Consider the following 13522-nt stretch of genomic DNA (forward strand, 5'->3'; position numbering starts at 1 on the left):
CCGTAGTTCTCAATGAAACCATACTGGCAAATGACCGTAAGTTGTTAGCAGCCTGGAACGACTTTGAGGCTAATTTGCTCCAGCCAGCTGGCTAGACCATGCCAGAGATTTGATGACATTAATCAACAAGAGGCAAGATGACATACCTCATCCCATCATCGGAATTGGTCATAGCATGGGTGGCGCACAACTGTAAGCAAACAATGATTGCTACCTTCAGGTTGCTAACACGGCTAACAGCTGTTTACTCGCGATGGCACATCCACGCCTGCTGCATTCACTGATCCTGATTGACCCGGTTATTCAAAATCCAAACGGTTGTGTTGAGCCAGCTATACTCACTACAGCCCGCCGTGACATTTGGCCGTCGAGACAAGCGGCAGCGGCTTGGTTTCAAAGGAGCAGGTATTACCAGGCTTGGGATCCGCGTGTGTTCGCCCTATGGATTAAACATGGTCTTCGCTCAACTCCAACAGAGCTGTATCCGTCCAAGTCCTCAATCATGGACGCGAGCGTTACGCTTACAACCTCGAAGCATCAAGAATTGTTCACATACCTCAGACCAACGTACCCCAGGCAGCCGGAAAGCAACTTTTTGGACATGGATCCGATATCAAATGAAGGGTACACCGGGTGCCCATTTTACCGCCCCGAACCAGTGCATGTGCTTCATCGGCTACCGGAACTCCGTCCTAGTACCCTATATATATTTGGAAATAGGTCCGAGTTCTCTACCGACGAGCGTCGCCAAGAGAAGATGTCTACTACAGGAACAGGGGTCGGTGGCAGCGGCGGCGTTGCTGCCGGGAAAGTAAACAGGCTGTTCTTGATTGCGGGCATCTTGTGCCCATGGAGAAGGTCTCATGTTGTGCTGATGCAGTTTCTGAATTTCTTGGCCCTGAGCTATCCAAGTGGACACGACAACAGCGAGATTTCAGCCACTATTTGAAATGCAAGCCAAGAAGTGAGCAGATGGCTATTGACGAACGCTGGAGAAGTGAGGTTGCCAGAACTAAGGCATCGAACACCAGAGGTCTACCGCCACGACACTGGAAGGAACCGGATAGATTCATATCAGAGGCAATGGGTTCACCGGTGAGAGAGTAGCGAGGTCTCCTAGCTAGAACGCCGATTACGGGTAGCAGCTGGCTGCAAGGACCATAGCGATCAAGGGGGACTACCGACCGACCCACTTAACGGGCTTATACATAAGGGAAGCCCTAGCCAACAAAGTAGTCTCTCTTCCTGCAAGTCTTTTAATAAACTTCATTCAGACTCCTAGAACAGCTGAATGGTGACTCCGTAACAGTTGAAAGACTTAACTTACACCAGTTAGGAAGAAAGTAAGGCCCAACTATTGTAAGCTAGAGTAGAAATTAATTTCCTGCAAGCAATGGAGGACTTCATGGCAAAAGTCCATACGGAATTTGGCCGAATGCAACTCCAAATGCAATCATACTCAGAACAAACCACAGCCCTACAACAAGGAGCTCATCAACAGGGGAAACAGGACCTAGGGCTACTACCGGTCCTACTAATGGATACCTCCGCGACTGACCCTTCGCAGGAACAGACCGGGGACAAGACAGGCACAACCCGGTCCCTAGTCAAACGCAAGCCGACCCCGGCTGGGGATTCGTACGACGGCAACAAGGGTACATTCGCAGCCTGGCGATTTTGCATGGATTGCAAACTTCAAGTTGACAATGACTTTGTCAGCTCTATCCAGGAACAGTGGATATTCGTCTGACAAGATCTCTCTCCTAAAGTTAAGACGCGGGTTACTCTTCGTCGCGGGTGGTGATGTCGGCATGGGCTACGAATGGCGACGGGGCGGCTTTGAAACCAACGTCCACACCGGCGCAGAGCTCATAGTACGCCAAAGGACGGTGATCACTCCGATTCTTGGAGAACAGATGTGCCGCCTCGGGACAAAAATACCACGAGTACCCCCCTCCTTACTCGTCTTGGCCAATCGGACTCTGGTTGGCTCGATTTCCAATCCCGTTCGCTGCACCACACGCGGTCAGCGCGACGAACCCCTTGCATACCTCTTGCAATAACACTAGTAGCGCAGTGTGTAATGCATCCAACAGGTGGCAAGATTCTTGTTGTGCCCGGTGTAGGTCCAGTTTTGTAATGGTAATAATAATACAGGTTTGAGTAACAATAATAGTAGTAATGCAGTTGCTTGTAAATTCTGTAGGCGGCAACATGGTTGAAGTTCGTTGGAGCCAACAGTTGTTTTGGTAATAAGACCACCTGTAACTGTAATAATCACAGTTGTAGTGCAGCTGGTAATATATCCAGAAGGTTAGTGAATCATCGTTGTATCCGCTGTTGGTCCTAAGGTTGTAACTGTTATAAGCACGCCTATTTCAGTAATAACCACTCTTGCGGTGCAATCAGTAATACAACCAGGAGGTGGTACGATGGTCGAAGTTCCTGCTCTGTGGCCAAGAGTTGATTCAGTAAAGTAACCCTCAGTGACAGTAATAATAACTCGTGTAGTACATCCAGTAGTAATCCACCCAGATATTGGCGCAGTTGTTCCAATGCGTTCTCTTCTGTTGGACCCGTTGGTATTATTGTAGTATTGCCACCGATTTCGGCAGAAATAATTTTATTCATGCAGTTAGTTGAGCAACCAGTAGCTGGTGGGATATTTGAAGTTCCAGGGCTATATCCAAGAGTTGCTTCAGCATTAAAGCCACCAGTTACTGTTGTCCAATGGTTGTTGTACAGCTGGTAGTGCATCCGCCCGTGGGCGGCATAGTCGTAGTACCAGGCACTGGTCCTTGAGTAATAACTGCTGTTACAAATCCTGTTTCCGTAATCATTATTCGAGTAATGCAACTACTCGCACATCCTGGGGGTGGCCAGATGGTTGAATTATCAGTGATGGGGCCGATTGCTGAGCGGTTGTACTCAGAATCATATCCGTCAAGAAGCTTTGGTGTACTTCTCATTCAATCGTAGACTGAATGCTTATACTGGTCACTGAAGAATCGAGCTAGTGGTAGAGACTGGCCGATATACTTATTCATTCCTTCATTCGTCTTGTTGGATCGTCTGTATCGCCTTGCTCTCACTCCTTAATAACAATCATGTTCCCGTACATTTTTTTAGATAGTTAATCGCACTGCATTCTTTTACAATCACACCCTACTGTCTCAACTGTAATGCATATGCTGCAAAAGCGCACCTTTTGCCTAGATACTAACTGGTTCCTATTACGCCGCAACGGTTACAAGAAGCGCTGCTTCTTCTTCCCCTATCCACTTCAATGCATTCGTGCCGATCAAGACGATTGCCACAGCACTCTTTCAAAGGACTTACTAACAAGGAAGATAACCCTGGCTTCTACTTCCTTCCCAAAGGGAGATACCTTTTAACGGCTTCCACTCTCTTCCCCCAACATCGCAACGGATAACACGGTCTCCAATCCAATCTGTGTGTTATATGTATATAGTGGCCAATAGTAGACTAGGATCACGTAATCGTATGGGGCACGATTACAGAGAGGATAAAAGTGGCCGCTCAGGGGCAGCCTCTTTTCCCTCCTTTCGTACCAAATTGAATCCATTAGAAGAGATCTCTTGTTACCAGTTTCCCCCAGAACCGAACCAACACAATCCCTTCCACCAATCAAGGAATATATCCACATCCGATCCAACGATCGCCACAATGTCTAATACATCAGCCAACTCCAAGGCAATGAGACTCCAGTTGTCAAGTCAGGAGTATCGAACAGATGGATCAACAGACAATCCTCAATCGCCCACCAAGAATTTACAGGGTTTGATCTAGACAAAAATGTACCAGTGTTCACAAGCCATGCCAGCTGAAAACTATCCCATCAGGAGGGGGCTTTCTCGGTGCCCGGCCCATTATTTGTTACGGTCGCTTCTTTGCATTTTTTGAGTTGAAATCCACATACGGAATACGGACCATCTTGATAGCCTATGTTACATGTGTCATCGTTCGATAGCAGCAGAAGAACCCCTATAATACTGATAGTTACTGCAGTTGTCCAGAGTCTGTACTCCTTGGATCTAGAATACTAGAACCTCTAACGTAGGACTTGTGGTGTGCAATTGCTATTGCCCCTCCCAATAGGAGATTACGCATAAAGCCGAGGTATTTTCTATGGAGTACTTCAAAAATAATACGAAATGAGGAAAGAGATTAATGACTGAATGAAACCCAGTACAACGATGCTTCGCCAAGGTGCGACAACCATCGAGCTGCGGCCCAGTATTACGGCTCGACAACGGGCAACCCAATCAACATACTTTCTGCCATCTCTCGCAATACCGCCTCCTGGACCTGACCAACCTCCACTCTTTGATAAAATTCCAACCAAAAAATATACTTAGGGACCGAATGGGCAGGCAGCTTCATCGTAGCCCACTTCCTCACGCCTTCCTTAGTCAGCCCGTCCTCACCGGACAGCCCACCAGCTCTCCACTCGTCTTGACGTAAAACAAAAGCAGCAACTACCTCGCCAAGCTTCCCATCATCAACGCCAACAATTTTGACATTTTTCACTCCGGGATGTTGCAGTATGCAATGCTCAACATCCGATGCAACGGTAGTCTCTCCATGACTGATAATAACCTTGCTTGTATGCTGCCTGGCTCCGCTATCCCCACTGACCTCTGCATCCGCACGGCAAGCCAAAAGCGTACGTTCAATTCCACTCTTTCCTATAACACGATCGTCCGCAGTCATAGTGGCAGAGTAAGGATAACTATGTGCCAGAGATTTGGTGGCTGTCAGGACCACGCCCACGTTGGCAGATTGAGTCGCCAGTTGGTTCTTCGGTACCATTATCTGGAGGGTAAACTTAGCTTCTGATCAATATAGGAGCAAGCGTCAAGTCGTAATATAATAGAAATTGGCTCGGCTACCGGTGTTAATTTTTGAGGTATTGATCCTATTAGGATTTGTGTATTATTCCGTGAGTGCTTCCTAAGCTTGGCTCTCACTAAGACTGATTGCCGTATCATGCTCCTACCGCGTAACCAAGGTGAACTAGCAGCGCTCGTTACGTCTGTCCATTCAAATGCTTTCGTTTATTTGTATTGCTGCGATCTTATGGATATAATACCCCGTGGTATTGTTGAACCCAGTGCGTGCATCGGGAGAACTTGGTTCGATTTGTGCGCTTTTATGTTGAATATCTTCAGATCGGACGTTTCATTATTCTTCTGAAATATTCTTCTGGAATTTCATGATTCTTCTGAATAACCCTCCAATGCCTTATATACAGCCTGTCTCATGGGCGCAGGGAAGGTATTACTAATGTATTCCTCATCATTCACGCTTTCATTCCAAGGACTGAACTCATTACTCAGAACAAGCAATGTTTACAGCCATACGAAGTACACGGGCATAAGTTCGTCCAATAAGCAGCCAATCTAGCCAATCTAGCCAATCTAGCCAGTCTAGCCAGTCTAGCCAGTCTAGCCAATATAACCGATGTAGCCAGTCTAGCCAATGTAACCAATCTAGTCAATCCATCCAATGAGCTAACCATAATCCAGACAGTCGAGCCAGGCTAATCAACGTATGTCAAGAGCGCACATGTTCGAGATTCTGCAGTGCTTATGTTATATCGTCTGAGCTTATCATTAACATTTCCTGGGTATATATAGCAGCACATCTCTTAGCTACTGCGAGAACAAACCGAAGCTACCCAAGTATAATTTTTAAGGGTCACACCATCATTATACCGTATTGTCAAAATGACACAGTCTACAGCCATCCTTACATACCAGGGACAGCCGCTGGAGGTTGACCACCAGTCGCCTGATGCTAGTGATATAGCCATTCGAATACCAATGTGAATTACTACTGTCTATTAGCGAGAATACATACGCTAATGTGCCACGGAGGAATTGGGCTGCTCTGTCGCATGATGTTCCATCAGGAGAGGAGGGCAGAACATACCATGGCTATCACGATGGAGGTATGTCTACCTCTTTGTTATATTGTACTGGTAACTAATACTAGGAAGCGTATTTTCTTCCAAACGATAAAGTGAGAGCATTGTGCTTCTGGTTGACGCATGCTGACTGACTCTTTAGGCGGAGCAAAATCGCCTTAGTAAGTACACACCGGTCTTACTAACATTTACGTGCTATGTTTCGTAACGACTATAGATTTCCAACACGAAATGTGTATCCAGTTACTGGACGGAAAGCTTGGGCTTGCAGCAGTAACCTCTCCGAAGCACGTCCTCGATATCGCAACCGGGACAGGTATATGGGCTATCCAATACGGTATGAAAGTAGAACTCGTTCGATGAGTTGCAACTAACTTATATATAGCACAGCAGAACCCTGATTCGGAGGTCATTGGCACAGATCTAAGCTCTATTCAGCCAAAAGCCCCAGTCCCCAACTGTTCTTTTATTCAACAAGATGTCGAGCACGACGATTGGTACTTTTCTCGAAACTTTGACTACATCTACCTCCGCTTTGTCGTTTCTTGTTTTGATAACACCAAATCTGTAATCCAAAGGGCATTCGACAATCTCAATCCAGGGGGGCACATCGAGTTCCTTGACTATATTTTTGAGATTACCGACTTTGATGGTACTACCAAGGGTACATTTTGTGAACGTTGGTTTAATCTAATCCATAAAGGCGGTAACAAAATTGGGCGCGATTTTACAAAGCCAGCACGGTACGCAACTTGGTGTCGCGAAGTTGGATTCCTGGACGTTGAGGAGAAATACTTTCCCGTACCGTGCGGAACTTGGCCCAAGGACCCAAAAATGAAGAAAATTGGCAAGTATTTCTTGCACGATCTGCAAGCCCTTATGGAAGGGATGAAGAAGTTTCTCGGTTTTGCGGGTCTATCTCATAATGAAATAGAAGACTTAGTGGAGAAGGCCAAGAAAGACGCTGAGGATCCGAGCATGCACTTTGCCGTTACGATGTAAGTTTTACTTGTATTGCTAGGACATCGAGAATTCTGACATGAGCGGACTAGTGTTGTCACTCACGGACGTAAGCAGGGGTAATATTTGTCTTCGGAATAGATATTATCATTCAAGATAGATTAGCTTTCAGGAGCATTGATAAGTCTGGTTGATATCTTTGTATTGATGAAGTGAGTGTCAGCAGCTGCCTAGTGACTCTGGAACAGCAACCCACAAATTCCTCCCCTCCTACCAGCCTCTGCCACACCAGAGTATTCACGCTACTGTATACAAGCTGCAGTTGCGAGGCTGCCCATATAATATATTAGTTGGTTGTATTCGCCTATCTTCGCCCGGCTAGTAGAAGGCGCCTGAAGGAACTACACGAGCTAGGGACGAGCTCGTAACGAAGGCCTATTAGGGTCCTAAGTAAGTCTGTCGCTTAGAAAGTAAGTTTGGTAATTGCCGAGCAGTTGTATTCACAATATGTCCGTCAAGATGCTTTGATGTACGTATGATTCAATCAGAAACTAAATCCTTAGATTGATTACCGAAGAACAGAGTTCTATCTGGCTAGTGGTAGAGACTGTCCTAAACACTTATTCATTCCTTCATTGATCTTGTTGATCGTGTTGGATCGTCTTAATCGCCTTGCTCTTACTGTTTAGTAGTGATCATGGTGGTCATGCGGAGCGTAGTGAGCCAATGGTCCCTGATCACCTTACTTACCCTCACTATACATCCTGGCATGGTTGTGGTGAGCACACAGACAGCACGAGATGGGGTCCACCTTCGTGCATGGCTTCCCCGCGTCTTACCGCCCTATTCTTCAAGTAGGCCGACCGGCTGCTCCAGCTGCGGTAGGTTCGTAACAAACTAGTAGGCTTTGGTGGTAACGACCGGTAATGTTGGGATTCTTCCCAACCTTGGAAGAAAGAGCTACAGAAGGTATATTTGGGATTTGGATAAGGTATATTTGGGATTTGGATAAGCCGTTCTTGTCGATCGGCGCACTGGTATGTCGGGTATTGTGCTTAGGGTTAGTTAGATCCAGAATTGGAAGTTGTGTTTGCACACACAGATAGTACGCTCTATACTATCTATACGTCCTCGTCGTATACTTCTAGCAGTAGAACCTCCATGACTAGTAGTATGGTTACTAATGGTAGTAGGCTGCCACTACTGGTAGGGTTATTACTACTAATAGTAGGGTTGCTACAACTGGCAGGGTTACAGATCGTAAGTGCTGTTAAAATTGAGTTGTATTCGATAACTGAAAGATCAGAGTGTATAGTTATACGGCTGACAGGTGATATTGTCGAAGTATACAGCATATTTCCCGTGAATATATTCCTGTAATGTCCAAGGCGGAGAAGCAGAATTAGCGAAACAACGTTTGTATGGAAAGTAGGAACGTATGCAACGTTTAACAGGCGAAAACGTCTATCCACTAAACGTAAGAATATCCAAGTATTGTCAGATGTTTGGGAATAATAGTATAGTTGTTAAAATTACTGGTATTTATACTAGTAAGACTACCCAAATAGGATACTATCCTATGTGTATTGCTACTTGCAACACCTAGCAGCAGTACTACTGCTTGCCAATATACTACTACTGTACTGCACGTACAAGTAAGTATATCGAGTTGACGAATTGCACTTGCTATGCAGATTCTCCTCGCTCCGACTTGGCATTACTGATGGCAGTACTACTGCCCAGCCAATCTACTACTATTGCGCGTCTCGTGCAAGTAGTACTTGGTCGACCAAGCAAGATCATTTATCGGACTGTTAATTGACGCGCTCCCAACTACTACTAGTAGTTGCCCGCCAACAGTACTACTGTTGCGCGATAGGACCCACCCAACTGCAACTAGCAGTTGCTTGCTAGTAGTACTACTACTGGCACCGCTTGACTACTGCAGTACTTCTGCTGTACTGTCGCGACCGAACCCTAATACTAACCAACCCTGCTAGTTGCATCCAACTGGCAGTATGACTCAACCAGAGTATTTGGAACTGCATTGGGAACAAGCAGATTGTTCGGAGATGCATTGTGTGGAATTAGATAGAATTCCAACACGTACACATTGCACTGATTAAGGTACTACCTCTCAGGTATAAAATGGTCCTACCTTTCCTACACTCTTAGATAGGGAGGAAGTATGAATGATGAAAGCAAGCAAGCATTCATACAAGCACAAGAAGAATACGTAAGTCTCTCTTCTGAATCGCATCTTGGCACTACCATTTGACTTATTCAAATCTGCATTCCCTGCCCAGTTACTAACTGGTGCACTTTCTGCTGTTACTAACAGCCTTAATTGATATCCATTTTGGATAGTCCGTGCAACTGAACTTCCACTGCGCACCCTTCCTATTTTACCCCTTTCTTTTAAGAGGTATTCCCCTTTTATTTTAAAACTTACACTCTTAGATAGGAAGCAAGCAAGCAAGCATATAAGCACACAAGAAAGCACAAGAAGAATACACAAGTCTTTCTTTTGAATCGTATCTTGGCACTACCATTCGACTTATTCAAATCTGCATTCCCTGCCCAGTTACTAACTGGTGCTCTTTCTGTTGTTACTAACAGCCTCGATTGATATCCTGTAATGGGCGGGCCAGTTCGAAGACAGTCAGGTAAGCGAGTGAGCCTTCTTTCAGAAATCGAGTAGTATTTAAGACTAAAGCTTGACCCCTATTATCAAGCTTTCGTGCTTCCGCTCCTTTTGTAGCTGGGGCGTGCCCTACTTGTAACGATATCGTATATCGTTTTTCTTTTTCTGGCCTACCCTACACTCTGCATTACGTACCACGCGATGCACGGACCACCCTATATATAGCCTCTTCCTTCTCCGCACTTATTGTTTTCTCTTTTCTTCCTCCTTAGTTCGAAAATTCTACAGTCTTTGCACATACTGCCTTCCTGCTAGTCCGCATCGTGACAGTAATAAACTCTGGGCGAACAGCAAAGTTAGCAGCATCAAGCCTATCAATATATCGATATAATGCCTTCTCTTCTGGCCGACTTAACTTAGTATTGTGGCCTTGAATACTGGTCTTTGGACTAATACCAGACAGTCGTCGTTGTAGGCGCCTACGAGGGATTTTGAATAGTCGGGCAACCTTTGCAATTTTTTCGTCAGGAAACTCGTCAAGATAATCTATAGCCTCCTGAGTACGCGTTTCAACTGTTGGATTATCCATAGCTGTTATGGTTGTAAAGATATTGGAAATTGAATATGAAGGAGGGAAAAAGTGCGCGGTGCGGTGGTGTGCGCGCTGTGGTGGTAAGCACCACCTTTAGGTGGGGCGTGGCACGATTAGGGAGCAGGCTACGTACAAGTACAACTACTTGTAGCGTAGCTTACTGAGTTCAATACTTTGTCGCGCTAACGATCCGGCAGCCGGGGGGGCGGTTAAGTTACGGTATCTACAGTATTTCCGCCCATTTAGGCGGGCGCTGAGGATATCTCGTAATAGGCAATAACATATTCAAGAAGAACATTAACAGGTTAATTATTCGCTCATCTTACGATAATTTATTCGTTGTTGCCGCAGCTAGAGCGGATCCCCTGCTATATATTGCATCATACTTAGGTCATGATGAACAATTGCACAAGCAGGCTAACGACCGACTTAGTCCATCATCGAAACACATCACGGAGACACCGTAGGATCATCGCCGAGACACCGCGGGATTAGGGTGGCCTGTTGTGGATAGATGTCTATACCTTTTTCTTCCCCCCCTCTTCTTAATTATATCGTTTGCAGCTTAGTCCTCGATAGTAGTATGGTAAGTAGGCATCCTTATCTTCTGCATCCAGCAGGCGTTAAGTGCGCTCTCTTCATCGCTAGACAGCTTCGTTAGTCGGCGGGAAACACGAGGGAATTTGCCAGCCACCACCAGCCAAGAGAAAGTCTATCGCATGCCGTATCCGGCTTGATGGCGGAGAGGGCAACGACAGTGTCATTGCTGTACGTTAACGTACCAGTACAATAGCGGATTGGTACGAGAAAAGGCGCGTTACGCCAACCTAATGTCAAAAGCATCAGGCTGCTTAGTTTTCCGTAGCCGAACCCTCCCTACCTCTCCCGCGGTACCTGGGCACGTCGTAACACCGTGCTCCATGTCCATGTGTGCCCGCGGTTCGACGACGTTTGGGTGCCTACAGCGGAGGATAACCGTATGGACTCGTACCCTATAGCGGTTAGACAAAACAAGGCGGATCCTCCGGAAGAATCTCCATTCGTCCACTCCGTATTACGGAGTAGTTCGTAATAATACGGATCAATGCAATGTCCCACGTATCTTTATGCACTGTCTAGCTCGCCCTTCCATTATAATAGCTTGGCATACGGGTTTTTCCACGTCGCTAGAATTCTGTTGTTGGTGTCACCAATACGGCCTTCCTATAGATATATTCATTCTGGCTTGTAGCCCGCAGGTGTACCAAACTTTAGCGCGTCTCATCCCTTTAGTATCAAACTTAAATGGCCTTGTAATATTGGTTCTTCCCAGTGGGCAAAATCGTACTTTTTTGTCTCCCTAGTACGGACTGTCTGTGGATAGATTGCTCTTGCTTGCGGCCCGCAGGTGTACCAAATTCTAGTACGTCTTGTCCCTTTAGAGTTAAACTTTTCCCTATTTCTCTACGAAACTTAAATAGCCTTATGATATTAGCTCTACCAAGTGGGTAAAATCGTATTGTTAGTTTCCCTAGTACGGTCTGTCTGTAGATGGATTGCTCTTCCTTATAGCTCCCGTAGGTATACCAAACTTTGGTGCGTTTTATCCCTTTAGAAATAAACTTTTCCCTAATTCTCTACGGAACTTAAATGACCTTTTAATATTGGTTCTTCCCAGTAGGTAGAATCGTATTATTAGTTTCCCCAGTACGATCTGTCTGTAGATGGATCGCTCTTGCTTGTAGCCCGCAGGTATACCAAACTACTATATTGGGAATTCTTTCGTTTAAATAGTGGTTTTTGTTTGATCGTTTCGGCTTGGCATGTCTGTTGGTCCTTTTATATGTAAGACGTTGTTTATGGGGATAGCCTGGAAGTTTATATTATACGCACCGTTTGAAAAAGAAAATGGGTTGCTGTTTGCGTGAATTAATGAAATGTACAAATTTTATATTGTACCGGGATCTGTTTGTTTACTTTCTCATTCTCTCTTCAGGACTACACTATTGATCTAGAGTAATGTTATTATACGTTAGTATTAAGTATTTGTAGGGGTAGTAGCGGGGGATATTTACTAATAATATACTTTCTAACGTATTACATCAATTTTATAACTTTAATATTTATAATAGAGCAATACTCAGCCAGGAATCGTTTAGTATTCAGCCTCAAAAGCGCCTTGATATAGTGCCAACAACACCAGTCTTATAGTATTTCCGTCTTAGCAAGGGCGAATATAGTTTTGGGAATGGCTATCAGCACACTCAGGGACCCGCTACGCTGATATTTGCTGATAATATACTTTCCGACGTATCATCAATATTATAACTTTAATATTTAATATGGAGCAATGCTCCGCCTGAAACCTTTTGGTATTCAGCTTCAAAGGCGCCGTAATATAGCGCTAATTACACTAATCTTGTATTTCCGTCTTAGCAAGGGCCAATATGATTTTGGAAATAGCTATCACTCAGGGATTCGCTACGCTAATATTTGCTGAAAATATACTTTCTGACGTATCATTTTAATATTTATAATGATAATATACTTTCTGACGTATCATCAATGTTATAACTTTAATATTTATAATGGCGCAATACTCAGCCAGGAATCGTTTAGTATTCAGCCTCAAAAGCGCCTTGATATAGCGCCAATAACACCAGTCTTGTAGTATTTCCATCTTAGCAAGGGCGAATATGATTTTGGGAATGGCTATCAGTACACTTAGGGACCCGCTACGCTGATATTTGCTGATAATATACTTTCCGACGTATCATCAATATTTTAACTTTAATATTTAATATAGAGCAATGCTTAGCCTGAAACCTCTAGCCTGGAAGTTTATATTATACGCACCGTTTGAAGAAAATGGGCTGCGGTTTGCGTGAATTAATGAAATGTACCAAATTCATATCGTACCGGGATCTGTTTGTTTGCTTTCTCATCCTCTCTTCAGGACTACACTATTGATCTAGAGTAATGTTATCATATATTGGTATTTGGTACTTGTAGGAGTAGTGGCAGGGGATATTTACTAATAATATACTTTCTAATGTATTATGTCAATTTTATAACTTTAATATTTATAATAGAGCAATACTCAGCCAGAAATCTTTTAGTATTCAGCCTCAAAAGCGCCTTAATATAGCGCTAATAACACCAGTCTTGTAGAATTTCCGTCTTAACAAGGGCGAATATAATTTTGGGAATAGCTATCAGCACACTCGGGGATCCGCTACGCTGATATTTGCTGATAATATACTTTCTAACATATCATTAATGTTATAACTTTAATATTTAATATGGAGCCAATACTTAGCCTAAAACCTCTAGCCTGGAAGTTTATATTATATACACCGTTTGAAAAAATGGGCTGCCGTTTGCGTAAATGAATGAA

The 13522-nt window shown here is 44.5% G+C and overlaps 1 protein-coding gene across 1 annotated transcript; it reads left to right on the forward strand.

The window, feature by feature from the left end:
- Positions 1-5968: 5968 nt before the first annotated feature.
- Positions 5969-7033, forward strand: DCS_05487 (uncharacterized protein; the record flags this gene model as incomplete). Its single annotated transcript, XM_040802790.1, has 6 exons — positions 5969-5974; positions 6019-6045; positions 6093-6111; positions 6168-6287; positions 6336-6948; positions 7003-7033. 6 exons carry the CDS (start codon positions 5969-5971, stop codon positions 7031-7033), a joined length of 816 nt encoding a protein of 271 aa, XP_040657823.1.
- Between the last annotated feature and the right edge of the window lie 6489 nt (positions 7034-13522).

This window comes from Drechmeria coniospora, chromosome 02 (assembly GCF_001625195.1).
Source record: "Drechmeria coniospora strain ARSEF 6962 chromosome 02, whole genome shotgun sequence".
Taxonomy (NCBI): Eukaryota; Fungi; Ascomycota; class Sordariomycetes; order Hypocreales; family Ophiocordycipitaceae; genus Drechmeria; species Drechmeria coniospora.